The sequence below is a fragment of the Ictalurus punctatus genome, chromosome 27, assembly GCF_001660625.3.
Source record: "Ictalurus punctatus breed USDA103 chromosome 27, Coco_2.0, whole genome shotgun sequence".
Taxonomy (NCBI): Eukaryota; Metazoa; Chordata; class Actinopteri; order Siluriformes; family Ictaluridae; genus Ictalurus; species Ictalurus punctatus.
Window position 1 is genome coordinate 12,162,238 of NC_030442.2, and position 19,513 is coordinate 12,181,750.

Sequence of the window (19,513 nt, forward strand, 5' to 3'; positions counted from 1 at the left end):
TGGTGGGGCTCCAGCTTATCTCTGTGCTGATGCTACTCTCTCTCACACACACATTACACACACACACTGAGCTTTCCTCCACAAAGAGAGAGACAATAACAATATTCTGCTGATCCTGAGGATCTCAAAAGTGTGTTCGAGCTGACGTAGTAAATAGTTTTCTTTGCATCATTTGTTGTTTGAACGGTTGCACTATTTGTGGATATGCCTAAAAATACAGCTTGTTTATTATTGAACCTATCACATAACGTGTAGAAATAAATTAAAATAAATAAATTGAAAAAAGTAGAGAAGAAAATTATTTTTAAATTCTTAGATTTATATTACTAAAACCTGATATCAGATGTGCAATTGCACATTTAATTTTCTAAACCCCCCCCCCCCTTATTTTACCTTCTACTTTTTTAATCCTTTACAGTTCTGAGGGCTGTGTCAATGCGCCATGGGTAAAATTACTTCTTAGTGAACTCTAATACTCCAATAAAACTGAAACTGCTAGTGATGGCGTTACATGGTTGGCATTAATGCTGCCCTCTAGAGGAGAGTTCTGGTACTATATTAGTTCTAAAAGCAAGAATTAGATTTTAATCCCAGAAGAGATTTTAACACGAGACAGACCGCATGTATAAAGAGGAGTAAATAACACCAGAAGAAATAAACAAGGAATGGTGGGCAGATGCAGAATCTTCTTACAAGTCTGAGCATGTTCTTCGTTTGTCTTTATGATCATGACGAATCGTAGAAGAATCACATCATCATCACATCATCGTATGAGCAGGGCTTGTTTTGTTTTATCATGTCTGGTTCTGTCATCACTTCTAGGGCCATATCGTACACCTGGTGGTATGTCTGGTGTGTTTTAACAAGCATTGTCTACATCATCATCATACACTAGCTTCGAACGTAATACTAGTTTCACATGAACTGTGCGGTAAAATATCAGAATAAAACGTTACATGTTACATTGACACTACATTATCACAGTAAATATGGTTTGTGTTCATGATTTATTCACAAAGTATTTAAGTGCTGTAGTTAATTATCTGAGATATACACACAGGGTGTTGTGATGGAGTTGTTACGCATGTTTGAAATGTCTTTTACTTTACATAAATTTGTATAAAAGTAATAGCGGCGGGGCAGAATGAAATCTCGGAGCTGTGCTGAGGGAGAACGTGATTCCAGCGTGTTATTAAGATTAAAGTTTACCCCTCAGTTTGCCTTAATGTGTGTTGTTTCTTTAGCACTTTACTCTGGCGTTAAATACACATTAGTGCATGTCGTTAATAAGATTGAGTCTCTGTGGTGAATTTACTGACTCGTGGGAAGCCGTGACCTTGGTCATGTAAATATTGTTTTATCAGCAGCACATTCCGGCAGTTCTGTGGGCAGATTCACAATCAAGTGTGTGTAATAAATAACACGATTTAAAACACTCATCATTTTCAGCTTGGGTGTAAAACTCACTTTACTCATTTTAATGAAATTCGATGGTTTATGATTATTATTGGCCAAACAATGATGCATTTCTTTGCCTAAGGCTTTTTATTTTTTTATTTATTTTTTAAATATATTAAAGGATCATGTGCTTACGGTCTCTTGTTTGTTACTCTTTACTACTTCTTTTTGCCACGTAAATCTGACTTTTTGTCCTTTTTCCTGTATTGCCTTTCTTTTATTTTCCTTTTTGGTTTTTCTTTCTTGATTTAAAAAAAATAAATAAATAATGGGTCATTTTTCTTCGAATTTTTTTTTTTCCTTTTCCTTTTTGTCTTTCTTGTAGTTTTTCTTTCTCTCTTTCTGTCGTCTTTTTTTCTCTCTTTTTTTGTTTATTTTTTGTTTATTTTTTCCCCCTGATTTTCTCTTATCTGTCTTTTCCCCCTTTCTTTTCAATTATTCCTTTCATTTATTACCTTTTTTACATTTTTTTTCTTCTCATTTTTTTTTTCCTTTATAGTTTTTTTCCTTTTTTTAGTTGTTGTCATTTTTGGTCTTTCTTCTTATTTTTTGTTGTTGTAGTCTTGTTTTTCTTTCCATTTTCTATTTTTTTTCTGTTTGAATTTTCTTTCATACTCTCCCGGGTCTCTCTCTCTTTCTCTTTCCTCCCTGCCCGCAGTATTTTTCCTACCACTTAATACTTGCCCATTCGGTTGCTTAACTCGTCGATATTTTCTCTTTCTGCTCTTCTGTGTCATTCCCTGTAATTTTCTCTCAATCTCAATTTCCCCTTTGTCTGTGTCTTGCGATGGCATTGCTCAGCCCCTCACTTCTCTTACTGCAGAAAGGAGACAGTGTGTGTGTGTGTGTGTGTGTGAGTTCCCCTTTTCTCTAGTTTTTCAGCTTCATGCCAGAATAAACAGGCTCGGGAGCATGTGAGGTCGCCCAGCGTCATCTCCGGCATCCAAAAAATTCTCCGTCACGGCCAGCTTGAAAACCGATTTCTCTTTTCTTTGGCTAATCTAACCGGTTTTTGATCACACACATGGCAGAGTATCTTTGTGATAAGTCCACAGGGTGGATTATTCTTTGTAACATCTTTCATGTGGAGAGGTTTAGAATTTAAAGAACAAAGCCCGAGTCTCATTACATTTTAGCTCTCAGTAGTGACATGTGCTCAGTCCTATCCGCACTCACTAGTGGACTCCATCAGTACAGATTGTACTGATTATTGTTCTTTCCCACTGATTTCCGTCGTCTCTCCTCTGCTGATTAAAATAAGATCTATGGCGGGACTTTCATCCGCATCTCAGTCTCTGAAGACGTTAATATAACACAATGTGATACTCTTTATTGTTGCTCATGGATTTTTTTTTGATCTGGCATTTCTTGGAATGAGAAATGGAGAGAATCTCATCTCAGGATTTCTTATTCATGATTTATGCTGCATTCAGCTTACCTCAGAAGTGACGAGTCATTTTCCTCCAGGCACTTGAGCTACAAAGTGGGGGGAAGAAATCATGGACGTGTCTATTTTTGTCTGTCGTTTTGTTAACAAGCTAGCCTAGTCTTGGGTAAGGAGCTTTCGGCAAAAGCAGCATTAAACCTCCATGCAGTTCTGGTTTAAACCAAAGAACGCTGTGAAGTTAGAATTGATTGGTTTGCCTGTCTCGGGGAACCGTGAATGATTTCATGGAAAACGCTATATCAGAGGGTTCATTTTAGGAAGCCAACAACCCTGGTCAATCCGAAGAATCCGAAGAAGGAGGTTTTGAGAGTAGTTTTGGATTAGGATTTAGTAAATATGCCGTGAAAGTGCTACTGGAAGTCAGGTGCTGTTGACACTGTCACAGCGGGTAGCATTGCTGCTCACAGCTCCAGGGTTCCTGGTTCAATCCAGAGCTCAGTTACAGAGCGTCTTCTCCCTGTGTCGGGGTAGGTTTCCTCTGGGTTCACTGGTTTCCCCTCCCACCTCCCAAACATGAATTGCCCCTAGGTGTGAATGAGTGTATGAATGTGAGTGTGTTGCCCTAGGGTTAGGGTTTGGGTTCCCCATCCCATCCACGATGTTTTCTCACCTCATATCCGGAGTTCCTTGAAGATGATTTGGATCCCCTACAGCCTGGCTAGGATAATATGCTTGCTGAAGATGAATAAATGAATGAACTAGTGGTTCTTCGCAGAACACCCTGCTTTTGTAGTGTGTTCCTGATCTTCTAACATTTAACTCTAGTCAGTTGGTGGTGGTCTGGGTGTGGTCAGAGGAAAAATGCGGCTTCTGAGACTGTAGGGGTGACTGGGAAAGCTGATTCTTCTTATTATAACTCGACTGGCGGAAATGGGGGGAAAATAGCAGGGGAACACTCTGGGCGAAGGTCAGACCGTTCTGATGCTATAGAACAGCTGTCTAGACTTTGAAAGCTCTGTGAGTGTACATGCTTTCCAAAAAGCAGGAGGTGATGGGTCAACTTGGTTTCTCCCCATGGAGGCTGGGTAAGAGCAGGAGTAATGGGCAGTTCTTCACTAATGGATATTTGAGTCTCTTTTGGGAAGGCCGAGTTTTAGTGAACCAGACAGGAACTATCCAGGGAGTCTGTAAATGGCCACTTGTTGCCCTGGGTTTCTTTTTATTTTGATGAGGCACCAGCTAACAAAGCTTTTGAAAATTACTATTTAATCATTCTTGATTAAATAATAGTTCTTGATCGTTCTCGACATTTGGGGTTTAATGACTGGTGACGGTAATTCTATAGTACTGGACATCATTCTTCACGTTAGATAATGATCAACTTTATGGGTGTGTGTGTGTGAGAGAGAGAGAGAGAGCAGCAAACATCACTAGTGTGCTGAACTCTGATCGGGTCTGAGCTCTCATGATTACATAGCGGTAGCAACTTGGAGGCCTGTTATGCATGGTAAGTGTATTCATGTTGCCACGGCAGCAGTGCGTCTTGTTTTGTTGTGTCGATCATGTGGATCAGTCGCTGGAGAGGGCGTATTGCCCGTAGCTGTCTCTTTACAGCTCGTTTACATACCGACACGGGCCTCCTGCAGCTACTCTCAGCCTGTCTTTAGCATACCAACGAGCAGGCGTCTGGGTGCACACTTGCCTAAGATCATCAGCAAACATAACCTGGGTGGGGGTGAGCCTGTTGGAGAGAGAGAGAGTGAGAGAGAGGTGGTCTAATTAAAGCATCCGTTTAGCCAGCAGCATAACGACAAGCTGTATAGTTATCTGCCTATAGTCCCAGTGTAACCTGGTATTAGCTCTCAATTCTACGGTAGAGTCACTAATCACAGGTTAGGCCTCATCACTGCTGTGTGATCGAGAGCTGTGTATTAATGAATAACCCACAATTGTCATGCTGCAACTGTTGACACTACAGAGGGGTTAGTAGCAATCTGCGAGAGTAGGTTAGAAATGTTGTACGTTTGTATTCTGTGGTACATGTGGGTTTATTGACACATTAATAGAATAAAGTACTCGACAACATTTGGTTTTTGAACGTTACGGAAGTGTTTAAATGAATTGCTAGTATGACATGATCGGGTTTCATTCAGCGAGCTGGATACGCACTGATTTATTCGTACATCGTTCATGAGAGCATTTGCATGGGAAATTTGGTATTCGTGAGAATGATATAGGTGGTTTTTTTTTTTTTTTTGGAAGAAGAACAGCCATATTGTCCTTGTGCTCTTGAGAATGCTGGAAATATAACGTGTGTGTATATGTAGTGCAGAAACAACCACCACACACAGTTGCTCTTGATAAAGTCACATGATTGACCGCTTATTTAGATGCTAAGTTTATTCATCCTGTTTATTTAGGTGTGAAAGCAGGTTTATTTGGGGATCAGGTGCACTTGGGTGAAAGACCATGTAGTGTGTGAGCCTGGTCCATGATTGCTCGTGTAGTGTGAACACCATTATGTCTGCCAACAGTTTGCATATGACACCAGTTGTGTGATCGTGAGCAATACAGCATTTCTGAGATTTTAAAGGGTGTGTGTTGTTCACTTGGGTTTAGTTTATTATTTCTCTGTAGCTCCTTTTTGTCACTGCAGAATGTAATGCGTTTATTTCTGGAAGTTTCTGTTTGCTGTCAGACTCTTGCTGTGTGAGAAGTGGTGGGAGTTTTGGATTGTGCAGTTGTGAGTTTCTATCTTCGGCTGCTGCCGCGCTAGATGGACTCCCGTGGTGTTTTTGTAAGCCGTGAACCGACTCGTATCGGAAGAGAAAGCGTGAGATGAGTAATCTGGAGAAACAAACACAAACGTGTATATAAACGCACGCTGATGAGCTCCTGTCTGAACCTGTTTTATAACTGCTGGTGATGTTTATGTGCATCAGTGAGGCTCAGAGAGCTGTGATATCTTGCAGAGAGATGATCTCGGACCATATCTCGTAATCACGACGTGTCCTTCGTGGCTGTCACGGTATGCCCTCAAGGGAAGTGGTGGGTTGTGGACTTTGTGCCAAAAGAAACAGTTGATCTTTGACCGCACCCCTGATGGTTTTGAGTATCTGCACTTCTCTTAAGTGTTGTCAGGTACACAGTATAGTCTCTTAAAATGTTGTTCACCTGACACTGACATGTGAATAGTAGTTCTGGTGTGGAAGGCATTCAAATCAAGCATAGCATGCGGAAGGATCCAGACTGCCTAGCAGCCAAGGGCTGACTTGGACACATTTAGAAACTGGATATGATTAGCTCAATATCTGTCACTAGTGAGCAAACCTGCTTCTGCTGATTGCTAGGGATGTTATGGCTTGAACTTTTCACGCATGATAACTTGGTCTGAGAAATACGACTGTATTAATCAGCCATTTAAAAAAAACACAAGCCCGTGTTGACAATTAAGGGAAAAATGTATTACCGAATGTTAATGGACATGCTAGGAGAGACAGCAGAGGTAGCAATATGTAGAGGATTACACAGGAAAGGGCTTTCAGTGCAGAGCGTGTCCCCTTCACCGAGACTGCTGCAGTATGAGAGAGATCCAGAGGCATGGGGTTGGAAAATGTTAGAGTTGCAGCTGGACACACAAGGGATGAGAAACACTGCAACAATGAACTCAATCAGTAAAAAAATAAACGCAGGTAAACGGTAATGGATGGAAATGTATTTTGAAAGTCAGCGTTGAGGTAAATGTCGACTGACCTCACAAACATTTCAGTTTCAACCATTCACACAGGAAGCAGCTAATCTCTCTCAATCTCTCGCGCTCTCGCTCTCTCGCGCTCTCTCTGTCTCTCTCGCGCTCGCTCTCTCTATCTATCTCGCGCTCTCTCTCTCTCTATCTCTCTATCTCACGCGCTCTCTCTCTCTCTCTCTCTGTCTCTCACGCTCTCTCTCTGTCTCTCTTTCTCTCTCTCTCTCTCTCTCTCTCACGCTCTCTCTCTGTCTCTCTTTCTCTCTCTCTCTCTCACGCTCTCTCTCTGTCTCTCTTTCTCTCTCTCTCTCTATCTCTCACGCTCTCTCTCTCTATCTATCTCGCGCTCTCTCTGTCTCTCTTTCTCTCTCTCTCTCTCACGCGCTCTCTCTCTCTCTCTCTCTCTCTCTCTCACGCTCTCTCTCTGTCTCTCTCTCTCTATCTCTCTATCTCTCACGCTCTCTCTCTCTATCTATCTCGCGCTCTCTCTGTCTCTCTCTCTCTCTCTCACGCGCTCTCTCTCACACGCTCTCTCTCTCTCTCTCTCTCTCTCTCTCACGCTCTCTCTCTGTCTCTCTCTCTCTCTCTCTCTCTCTATCTCTCACGCTCTCTCTCTCTATCTATCTCGCGCTCTCTCTGTCTCTCTTTCTCTCTCTCTCTCTCACGCGCTCTCTCTCTCTCTCTCTCTCTGTCTCTCTTTCTCTCTCTCTCTCTCTCTATCTATCTCTATCTCACGCTCTCTCTCTGTCTCTCTCGCTCTCTGTCTCTCTCTCTCTCGCTCTGTCTCTGTCTCTCTCTCTCTGTTTCTATCTATCTCTGTCTCTCTTCATCTCTCTCTATCTCTCTGCCTTTATCTCAATTTCTATCTCTCTCTGTCTCTCTCTGTTTCTATTTCTCTCTCTGTCGGTTTCTGTCTCTATCTCTCTCTCTCAATCTCTCTCTCTGTCTGTTTCTATCTCTCTATCTCTCTATATCTCTCTTTCTGTCGCTCTCTCTGTCTCTCTCTGTCGCTCTCTGTCTCTCTCTCTATCTCTCTTTATATCTTTCTCTCTCTGTCGCTCTCTCTGTCTATCACTCTGTCGCTCTTTATCTCTCTCTCTCTCTCTCTCTCTCTCTCTCTCTCTCTCTCTCTCTGTGTGTGTGTGTGTGTGTGTGTGTGTGTGTGTGTGTGTGTGTGTGTGTGTGCTGCTTCTGTCTTGTTCTGTTCTGTTATAAAAGGTAACAATTCCAACTCCACAAAACACGTACATACAGCAGGTGGAAAGATCGCTCGTGTCACTAGCAGGGTGTAACCTCTGCTGCTTGTGCATAGACTGCAGCAAAATAGTAACTCCATATGTATGTCAGTTCATCAGATCTGCATCTGAACTAACCTAGCTGGTTACTACTCTCATCATTTATAGCTTTGCGACTAGGTCTGTATATAAACAGAAGCATAATCACATTTATACGCTTGCTATGTAACATTTTGTTCCATGCTGGACGGTGATTTAAATACTGTCTTATAAACACGTCATGTTCTTATTTTCTGCTTTTGTGCCAACTGTATTCGTGGGCTGTGCGGTATCATTTCAGGCCCACGTGCGACGCGTTCTCATGGCCAAGCCTGACTGCTACCTTGGCTATCACTCCTAACTGCAACATTTTGTGTCCCTGCCAGTTTTGCATTGAAAAATGGAGGAAAATTAATTTATTGGCTGTTTATTTGGATCACCTTTTAAGTTCTAAGTGTTAACACTGTGTGCAAAAGTGTTAGGCTCCCTTTTTTTTTTACTACAAACTTTGTAATAGATTTTTTTTTGACTTCTACATTATGGAGTCAGGACAGTTAGTTTTCCAGCACAAAAAATTGTATGTCTGTAAAGAAAGCAGCATATTATGTAAGAGACCACTTTTTAAGACAAAGAGAAAATTAAAATGATGAGTTTTGCCTCAAAAAAGAAGCAAGTGCAGCAGTCACTTACCAGCTCAGTTTTACCTGCTTTTCATGAACATAGATGTTGACTCAGATGATACCTTCACTCCTGTGTTAGTGCATGTTCATCTGGCAGTAACCCAGATGTGTGTGCATGCTCACTAAAACTCTTACACTCAGCCTGTCCTTACCCGTCATCCCTGTTGTCTAAAAGTACACCCACAGTATCCATTTCTCTAAGAGCTCTTTTGTGAAGAGCTGAGTCACCTTTGAAATGGACTAATAAGAGGAAGAAAATGAACGGCATTACCCAAGGACACTTGTGCTAGCCGTGTTTATTCTATGGTCGGAGGTTTTATAAGGAAATGGCTCCGCTAGGCCTGTTTCTAGTTTGTTGATCACAATGCTACATGTTTCCATAAGCTCACGTTTTCGGTTAGTTTTCAGAATCCCATGCCCTGTGCCGCTGGATCCTCAGTATACTGGCACAGCTATTAATCCTTGTTCTATACTCTAGGAACATAATCATTGGACCAAATAAAATAACTTCCACGCTATGTTTACCGTGTGTAATCGCGATAGGAATATTTGCCGTCATAGGATTAGTAATGAATTAAACACAACGAGGTGCTTAATAATAGTCAGCAGCACGATGGTGTGATGTGTTCTCACCTTGAAGTTGATCTGTTTTCCGATCGCAGCGCTTCCCGAAGGGTTTTACTCCTCTCATACCACAGCAATTTGCCAACGGTAACAATTTTTTTTTATTTAATGAAGAAACACGATGTCATGCAACAGATAAAAGCAGACGATCCCTCAAAGACTCGAGGAAAACGTACGAAGCGCTGACCCTGGCGACGCCTTCCATAAATGTTAAATAGATTTTTCAGAAAGCAACGCTATATCAACAGTTATACACTTTTTTTTCATTGGAAATAACAATTTTAAAAATGTGTTTACTATTGGTGGTGTTATATTATGGGATGTCTGCAATGCAGATCCTGTGAATGAGTTGTTTTTATCGAAATGAAAACAGTAGAATGACCACATTTAATATAAGCATGTGGTTTTGAATACAGCTGGCATTAATGCGTGCTTCTGTTATAGGAAATGAATCGATGCCTTCTGATCAGTCAGATTTGAGAATTTCACACTGCTCCGCTACAGTGGCGGTGCTTTACGCCTGTCCAGCCGATGCTCGGCGTTGCACAGTGATCTTCAGCTTGTGTGCAGCTGCTTGGCCATGGAAACCCATTTCATGAAGCTCCTGACACACAGTTCTTGTGCTTCCAGAGGCAGACTGGAATTTTTACACGCCCTGTGCTTCAGTACTCTGCTGCCCTGTTGTGAGTTTGCATGGTCTGCCGCTTCGTGGCTAAGCTGCTGTTGCTTGTAGACTCTTCCATTTCTCAAATTTCTCAATAATAGCAGTCATAGTTGACCGGGGCAGGTCGACCAGGGAAAAATTTCACAAAGTGACTTGTGGCAATATTGGCATCCTTTGACAACACCATGTTTAAAGTCCCTGAGCTCTTCAGTATAATCCATTCTAGGGTATGCATCTCTCTGTGCGTGATTTTTATGCACATTTTAGCAATGGGTGTGGCTGAAATGCTTGAATTCAATCACTAGGTGGGGTATCCACATACTTTTGGACAATCACTGGGTGGGGTGTCCACATACTTTTGGACAATCACTAGGTGGGGTGTCCACATACTTTTGGACAATCACTAGGTGGGGTGTCCACATACTTCACCGCCCCCCACGTTAGCAACAATCAAGTAGCATAAGAGAAATTTAAATCATAGCTGTTATCAACCAGGTCGCAAAGTAGCAGTGATTTTAAACCCTGTATTTATTAATTTTTAATTAGTCAAGTAATCTCCAATTATGTATCTGATCCTGTTCTGTGCATGGAATCAAGACAAACGACTCCAAGAGGCTACTGGCTACTAATGAGACTGAAGCTGTTTACAAGAGCAAACTTTTTCCTGGGTGGTTCTTTATTAGATCTTATTGTTAGAATGTTCACGCTCAGCAAAAATACAGGGTTCTGCACATGTGAGATCAAGCTTAAACTTCTAACAGGTGTCAGCTGTTTTCGTTACTCAGTAGAATCTTGTTCTTCTCCGCACGAGCCTTTTGTGATGTTGAACGCAGGAGCACAGTCAATACTGAAAGAACTTTTATTTTTAAAACTCTTGGAGTACAGATAACAATAGCAGGTGAGTTATGGCATCTCTGTGAGGTAACTGGAGCTAAAAACAAAACGCATAGGAAATAGTGCTGCTCGTATCAGGTAATGTTTTGAACATGGAGTATATGGGTCAAGTCAAATGCAGCGAAGGCATGACCGTGGAATAATGCTGGTTTTAAGGTTGACTGGTTCTATTAATGAGTTTCACCAGACTGCACATTGACAATGAATAGCTGGTGTGTGTGTGTGTGTGTGTGTGTGTGTGTGTGTGGTATTCCCGACCACACCCCCACCCCTGCCCTTTTCCCCATTTGAAATCTTTTCTATGGCTGACTGTCTGTTGTCCTTTTTAAGCTTGCATTGTTCCTTGTTTAAATCTCCTTGTAACCTCACATAGAGTTCTTGTTCTTTAGTGCAGGTTGTGTTAATGAAAGAACATGTTTTTATTTCTACTTACTGATCGCCCAAGGTGCACTATGCATGTTCTTACCTATTCCGAACTGGGATATCGTTCGTCATGTCTGGTGGTTTAATATGGTCGTCTGTCACACGTTTAAAACGAGACATTTTAAAGCGAGTGGATGGGCTGTAAACATCTTTTAAGCCATCATTCATTGTCCTTTCAGCACGACACAACAAAAATACATACCCCGATACATGCATGTGTGTATTTATGTGAGCAGATATATGCATGTGTCCATTTCTGTTCCTTTGTCTCCATGTTGCAGAGCAGGTTAGAAAGTAACCCCTGTCCCCTTCCTCCCCTTTCCACTGACCCCCTCATATGGCTCGCTCAGCGTGTGAAGAGATTCTCACATGTTTTCTGAAGACTACTGCCACTCAGTCGGCTCCACTCGGGCTCGGAAGGGGGTGTGTGTAACACGACCCCCCCCCCCCCCTTCCACTGATGCAGCGTGTAAATTAAACACCCCCCTCTCCCACACACACACACACACACACACACACACACACACACACACACACACAGTCTCCCCCGTATGTTTTTCACAGTCTCCCAATTTGAAGGATGACGTCTTCTCTTTGAAATAGAATTTTTATGCTGTGTTTACCATGAAGGTGCAGAGAGAGATGGAGATGAGAGGGCTTTGGAGATTCCCAGACAGATGATTGTAAAAAGGCCGACACCTAATCCTGCTACTGTGCGTCTGGATCAGCAGCTCTGCCATCACTCGGAGCATGAGCGGAGAACGTTCGCGAGAGGTGTAGACCACTCGCTTTACAGTGTCATCCAATAGAGTGGTTTAGATCCAGACTTGTAATCTGTCATAGGTTATTATTTCTAGCTCTGTGTGTGTGTGTGTGTGTGTGTCTGTGGGGTGGGGGGGGTGGGGGGGTGGGTTTCCTCCTGCTTGTCTGGCCTCCGTCTTGACTCTCCGCCACCGTTGCAGTTACTCATGGGCCGAGTATGTCAGGATAGGTTATTCTTAGCGCCTGTTCCCCAATCAGTCATTGGAGAAAGGTTTGGGGGGGGGTTGAAAAAAAGGTAACCAGTCAGAAGCGCATCTGCACAATGTTTACCGGGATATTTTCGACCCTGAAGAGATCACATATTTACCACCAAGAGCTGCGCGACCTTGTCATTTAGTGCAGAGAGAAAGACCGAGCACTCAGGAGGAAGAGTCCCTATCTACAGGGCGAAGCAGGACGACCTGAATCTAGCCCGAAAAAGCAACAGAACGGTACAGAAGGACAGAGAGGCTCGTGCTCAGAGGAGGAGCTGCTGTCCCAGGGCTGGCCCCTGCTCTGCAGCAGCTCCGTGCACAGGCGTGTGCGAGTGTGTTTCTGTGCATGCGAGGACGTGATGAGAGCACGGGGAGAGGCTGAGGCTTGGGGAGGAGCGAGCGGAATCGGCCGAGGACTCTTGGGTCTCGGTGAGGCGCAGGCAGCCTGCTGGAGCACAGGACTTGATTAAACGGGACAAATCCCACACACTCGCTGGTAGAGTGTCTTTTCCCTCCAACAAGGCAAAGTGAGGAGGCAACTTTGGTCATTTGTTTTTATATCTCTATCTCCTGAGCAGCTGCGTAAAGGACCAGCATCACCAGCGCCATGAGTCGATGGCTTAAATGCACCTCCGTGTACTTTGTAGGTATCAGACGAACACAAGGAAGGTTGTACGTTTGGAGCTAAATTTGTTAAAGATGTAGACCAGTTATTTAAATCTTGCTTATAAAAGTTTGAAACTTTACTGGGAAGTGTGCGTGCGTGCGTGCGTGTGTGTGGTTTTTGGACTGACCTACCAAGGGAGAGTGACTTATGACTTTCTCCACAGCAGCTATGAATCTCGGAATGTTCCTGGAGAATGCAGTGTTGATTCGAAGTGATGTTTTGAGCCTTGGAATTTTCATGACTTGTTTGAACTTGTTGTCAAATCGCATTCTTGCACTCAATTTAACTTTGCAATTGTTTTTTTTTTTTTTTTTTTTTTTTTTTTTTCATTTCATTTCATAACTCTTTTGAAATGCAAACGTTTTCCGTGGCGAAAAGTGCCATTAAAGAACTGGTATAGCTCCATTCCTCCGAGCGAAGATTTCCTCTTGACAGCTATTCGCAAAGAGAAGCAATCGCTTTCACTCACCTAGCAATTTTAGCCTTGCTGACAGTCTCTAATGCACTGAAGTCTACGACTTATTCAGGTGTTTTATTTCAGAATATTACGCTGAATTAAATGTGCTGCCCTCGTTTTCCTGTTTTTTGCAGAACACCGACTGGAATAAGTATGACGACAGGCTGATGAAGGCGGTAGAAAGAGGAGAGGTGGACAAGGTGTCAGCTGTCCTCAGTAAGAAAGGCATCATCCCCACCAAACTAGACGTGGAGGGCCGCTCTGCGTAAGTGCGCACACACACACTCACACACACACACGCAGGATATGCCATTTCCACATAGTCAAACAGACCGTTTTAATTGGTTCCGTTTAGGTGTCAAAGGTTAATAATGGTTTTCGGGAGGATTTGAATCTCCGGCCCCGTGTCTGTCTTATTGCATTATCCTAATAAACAATATTGTTCCTGGTTCTCATATTAATCATGAAGGCAAAGCCTTAGATGGCTCTTTCTATTAAAAGAGCAAAGCCAATAAACTCTCATCCTTCTGAAAAAGTTCTGTTTAGAGGGCCGAACTCAAACCGAGTGCTGTGTGTTTATGCAGCAGCATACGGGAGTAATTATAATCTTTTCAAAATGACTGGTATTTACAGAATCCTCGCTGGCCTGTGTTTGTGTCTAATCTGGGCTGAGGCTTTCTGTGCCCAACTAGAGGACACAAATCTGTCTAGAATTGTCACTGTGGAACAGGGCCACTCAACCAGAAACATGCATACAGGAAAGAAGTGACGCAAAAGCCAGCAGAGACGCACGGATTGTAATCGGATCCTTGATGCAAAAGGAAAATACTTGATTTTATACACCTTTAGTAAGGCGTCAGGGTTTGGGTTGCTTTTTTATTATGGTTAAGTGTTCTTTAATACTTTTTTTTTTTTTTTTAATCCCTATGACAGTAAAACTAGGCTAGAGGGTTCCAACGTCTAGCCTATTTTAATGCCAGCTGTGTTTTACTTTGCGATCGTAACCATAAGATGTTTCCACCCCTGGGGTATTTCTATCCGTGTGTACGACTCTTCCTGTGAGCTGGCATAGAGAAAGGGCCTGGAGTTGTAATAAGGCTCTGGAATTTCTCAGGCCTAAATCAAGTGCATTCAGCACTGCCGAGTCGCCAGGGTGGCGAGGCAGCGTAACAGAGCTGGAGGTAACAAACACTGACTGATATATGAAGCACGCGCGTCAGCAGCAACCTGCCCCATGGAGGAGCACGGAGACCTTCCCGTTACACGGGAGGTCAAATGCTGCGAGAGCATGCAGGGTCGCATGTTTTGCGGGTTTTTAAGATTTAAAGGATTCCACTGCACATATATAGCTTGGCCACACACCGATTTCATGTTCGTGTTGTTTCAGCTTGGTGTAAGCGTACGATGGACACAGCGGCTGCGGCGACCACAGGGAGGGTGCGCTGTAGTCCAGCTGCAATTGTGGGTCCCAATTTTAGATCGGATTATATGTGCAGTGTTTATCTTTAATAAAAATGTGTTTTGCCTGGCCCACGGGGATAGCCTTAGGAGAGTGTGAGGGTGGGGGGTGTGAGGTGCACATCTGTAGAGAATGTGATTACTATTGCTAATCCAGGATTAACCAACTGGAAACGGAAACCACGACTTTTCACTGTGGCCTTTTGGAACACACACACACTTCTTATGTCCCATAGTCCCCTGCCATTATACCATCCGTCCATCCATCTTCTACCGCTTACTCCTTTTCAGGGTCACGGGGAACCTGGAGCCTATCCCAGGGAGCATCGGGCACAAGGCGGGGTGCCGTTATACCCATACGCTTATTTATTTATTTATTTATTTATTTATTTATTTTTGGAGTATTCTGTACTATCAAATTACTCTCATATGTTGATGAATTAGAAATAAAAGACTCTGTGTAGCTAAAATGATACTTTAGTTGCACATATTGACCGCTGACTGAACTTCCTGGCTTCTGCTACATTGAAACATCATCAAACAGGAAATCATCGGAAAATGTTCACTTATTTGCTGAAAGTAACACTGCTCATATGTAAACTAAGCACTGTGAACATGACCCTTTTTGTAATGAAGAATTAGCCATGTGTGCAGAATTCTTTTCTGTTTCTTTGGGTTTTGATCTTCGTGTGAAAGTTGACGATACAGAATGTTCAGACTGATGTATCCGAGGCTGTAATGTGCATGTTCACAGGGTCATGTTCTTGCTTTTGGGGGGTCTTTTAAGCTCCACTATGTGTACACACACACACGCACACATCATTTGAGTGTCTCTAAAAATGTCATGCATCCAGCGGAGGCATGGAAGGAGCTGGAGCCAAGCTAGAATGACATGTCTGGGTTCTGAACAGCCCTCTCGTCTCTTTGCCTGTCAACAACATGGCAGCTCTAACAGTGAATTAATGTACGAGTCCTGCATGCAGCAGATCATAGTGCTTTTCCGGCCTCCCTAGCCACGGCTTGCCACAATGAAGGGTTGCTTATGCTTGTCTTTTTGAGATTTTACCAGAAAGCTGGGAGGTCGAGGAGATGGATTGCGTTTGATGGATTGCGTTCGTAGAAACCAAACGTGAGTGTCGAGCTGGATGTTTAAAGAAAGACTTGCTCTGTTCATTTTGTCAGGACACTGAGCAGCTGTCTTTCTGTAGTTTCTCTAGTAAATCAGTGCTTTTCTTCATGTGGTTTCCACAGTCATACTTTTCTGCAATAGAATATCCAAAGCCTGATGACTTTCCAAAGAGTTACACATTATGATCACCGACCTCATCACATCAGCTGACCACATGACGGCCTCCTGACTTGTAACCATACCCAGAAAATCATTCTTCTCCATCAGGTGACAACAATAGCCCCTGAACAACTTGATGTAACCGTAAGCCAGGGGAGCAGACAGCATGTCACTTGGGTTTCATGTTCTGTTGGGGTGGAATCCCTACACTTATCTGCGGCTTTTGCGTCCAGACCTGCAGGTCAAGGCTGTGGCATGCCCAGAGTTCTTCTCAACACAGCTTTTAATAACACTTCCCGAAGTCAGGTGGCAGCTTGTTTGACTTCCCACACCTCTGAGCACTAGAACAGACATGCCATGTGTCCAGCTCGAGCCTGCTCAGCACTCTGAGGCCGGTGTTGACTGCTCTGAAGGCTTAGGTATGAATAGTATGCTACAACAATGAGCTGCTGTGGACATAATCGGGATGCTTTAATAGCTCCTCAACCTTCACAGTGCTGTACATAATGTGCCGTGCATTTATGCCAGGGGAATCAGAATTCTGAGACTAAATCTAGCGTAGCTTTAAAGGTGGGGTGAGCGATATCAAATACGAATGTGGTGTAATCATTGCCGAGGGTCTCCTCACATTCCAGCAATGAAATAACTCCGAGGGGGAAAAAACGCTCCCTATAAATGGGAGTTAAAAACAACTAATGGTTTTGTTCCCATATATGACCACCACCAGCCAGCCAGTTAGGACAAGAACGCTCCACTTGGCTGTTAAACATGTCCCATTAATTCCATAATGTCCATCTCTTGTGCAAGCATTCAGATATTCTAATTTAAGGAAGGGATGGCATGGATTCTATGGATTTGGGGAGGAAGCTGAAAAAAGTACATAATTTTTTTCCCCCACACCGAGTTAATGCGTACTGTATGTGGGCTGTGTTAAGAGTGTGAGGGTTGAGGATTGAGTTTCCCATCATCCTCTGTGAATGCTGATATGGGCAGTTACAGCAGGCATCGGTTTTCACACTACATTGCCTACTTTATTACTCTTTCATCCCAGCTTCTCCTGTCACTCTCTCTCATTCACTCTCGCTCCCATTTCCTGAAGCCGGATATAACCGTATTAAAATTCTGTGCCTTTACCCTGATTTACCCATGGGTTCTCTCTCTCTCTCTCTCTCTCTCTCTCTCTCTCTCTCTCTCTCTGTCTAGTTTTCATCTTGCTGCCACCAGAGGACATTTGGACTGCCTTAGTGTCATCCTCGGTCATGGTGTTGATGTCACAGCCAATGATGCCACAGGTATTATGTTCTTTCTTTTGGGGCACTATTATTAGTGTGCACTTATAAGTAAGCACTTCACCAGGTAGCGAATAGGAATTATTCATAAAACTATTCAACATTACCAGTCAAATTATATGCAAGGAAATTATGTTAATAAACTAGACATGCAAGAAACTTAGCGATTCTTTTTGTTGCATTTTGAGCCTGAATGGCAATCAGTGTTGTTATCTTTGCAGGAAAAAACGCCTTACACCTAGCAGCCCGGAATAAACAGTCATTGTGCGTGCAGAAGCTCCTACAGGTAATCTGTCCCTAGTATCGCCTCTTTATCTGTGTGCCAAGTTGTTGTGTAGTGAAAGAAGCTGTCCAGTACCAAACAGAGAAATGGTGGGAAATATGCACTTGTCAATCAGGGCCATTCTATCAGCTTCAAAAAGAATGCGTGGGTGCATTGTGTAAAATTTATTATATATTATAAAGTAACAGAACCATAAAGGACAATATAAAGTGCATAATGGATGTCCTTTGTGTGCAGAGAGAATGAAATTGTTGTTTCCCTAATGATGGATTTTCTGAAAGATCCATTCTCAGGCCTGTCATGTCAAAATCTCACATCAGTTTAACATCCTGACATCTGATAATTACACTGTAGAGGTTGTGAAGAATTGATGGTCCAATTGATGGTTCAGAAAGGCGAAGAGTTGAAAATAGACTTTTTCATTACATATCGACACCATTTAATGGCTCTTTTTCTTGAGTAGAAAATTCAAGATTGAGTAACTGTCACTTTTTGTCACGGCCAAATCATTGTTGTTGTTGTTTTTATACGTTATAGTTACATTTTGTTAGGAAACCTTAAAACATTTGTTTACTTTTACAAAAGTAAGGTTTTTATGGCTAAATGTCAGGACACAACAGTAATTACTATTATTACTCCGTGATGTATTTTATGATTTAGCCTTGATTTGACCACCCCAAGCTTGCCACGGAGTCAGTGTGACTTGTTGTACTCCTCTACCTAATGTGTATGCTTAAAAGCCTTCAAGAACTCAAGAAAGGGTGTTCCGAGTGTTGACAGGGCATCCTCCCCTCTGTATTTCTGTGCCGTCATCGTAGAGGCCAGTGTAACCTGACCCGCTGCTTTCTGCCCACCTCGAGCAGCTCTCACTACCCAGAGTGCAGTTAACAGCTCAATCATGTGACCACACTGCCCATTTGGGAAGCTGTTGCTGGAGAGAGAAGGAAATAATTAGGATAGTATTATAGTGAGTCAGGATGTCCAAACAAGCTTAAAATTGGCAGGAGAAAGAAAGGAACAGCGTGAGAATGTGCTTGATTTGGGATTTGAGCTCTGGGACTGAATGTTCAACTGAGCAGTGCTAGTGCCATAGCAAGACTTTCTTGTACTTGACCTGCAGGTGGCCATTAAAAGCGGCCAAAATATGAATCATTAGGTCAAACAAAGTTATAGGCCTGCAGTGGAGATGAAAAATGCAGGTCAGAACTAGGCATGTCAACCTATTATCTCTAAAATCATGACTCTGTTCATTAAATATGTCATATTTCCAGAGTAAGGCCATTATTTGTTCACATCTTTTTCTCCCTAATTTAGTCTAATTTAGTTAGGTCTTTCCTATCTTACAACAGCTACCAATCTGGGAGCGTGACGGCTATGACATGCTTCCCCTGAGACACATGAAGCCAGTCAACCATATCATTTTAAACTACTGCTCATGTTGTGTCACGGGGCCTCGGAGGAAAGCGCTATCCATCCCTTCCGCTTGCATGAGCTCACCATTGCCCATGATTTGCAAGGGGAAAGGGAGCATGCCAACCCTCCCACACTGAGCTCACAGCCAGTTTTCCTGTCTTTATCTCCTGGCCGTGGATGGCTGTGTCATCGCCAGGATTCTAACTTGTGATCTCCTGAGGATAAGGTGAAGCTCTTGCACCACTCGGGAGTCATGTGATTCATTTTTAACAAAACCGTAGTGTTCTTAAACAATTTTCAGTCAGGATCATAAAATGGCCTAGCAATATCTTATTTCTACACCAATTCACCTGGTAATTTACAACAGTTTAATCACAGCCCACATACATATGTAATAAACTGTTTCACTTGCCAGTCCTTGATAGAACTAAGCAGTAAACTAAGGTATACAAACCTGCCCAACCTCCATGGAAATAATGTATACCTGGCAACC

The 19,513-nt window shown here is 42.8% G+C and overlaps 1 protein-coding gene across 5 annotated transcripts in view; it reads left to right on the plus strand.

Annotated features, from left to right (window-relative positions):
- uacab (uveal autoantigen with coiled-coil domains and ankyrin repeats b) overlaps positions 1 to 19,513 on the plus strand; it is a 55,928-nt gene that overhangs the window by 18,619 nt on the left and 17,796 nt on the right. For 2 of the 5 annotated variants that reach the window (XM_017459201.3, XM_017459202.3), the window contains exons 2-4: positions 13,424 to 13,554; positions 17,239 to 17,327; positions 17,546 to 17,610. In XM_017459201.3, the coding sequence (XP_017314690.1) occupies positions 13,424 to 13,554; positions 17,239 to 17,327; positions 17,546 to 17,610 (285 nt within the window). Of the gene's footprint in view, positions 1 to 4,310; positions 4,353 to 12,246; positions 12,809 to 13,423; positions 13,555 to 17,238; positions 17,328 to 17,545; positions 17,611 to 19,513 lie in introns of those variants that run through there. The other 3 variants (XM_053676565.1, XM_047151481.2, XM_047151483.2) reach the window with 3 other exon arrangements.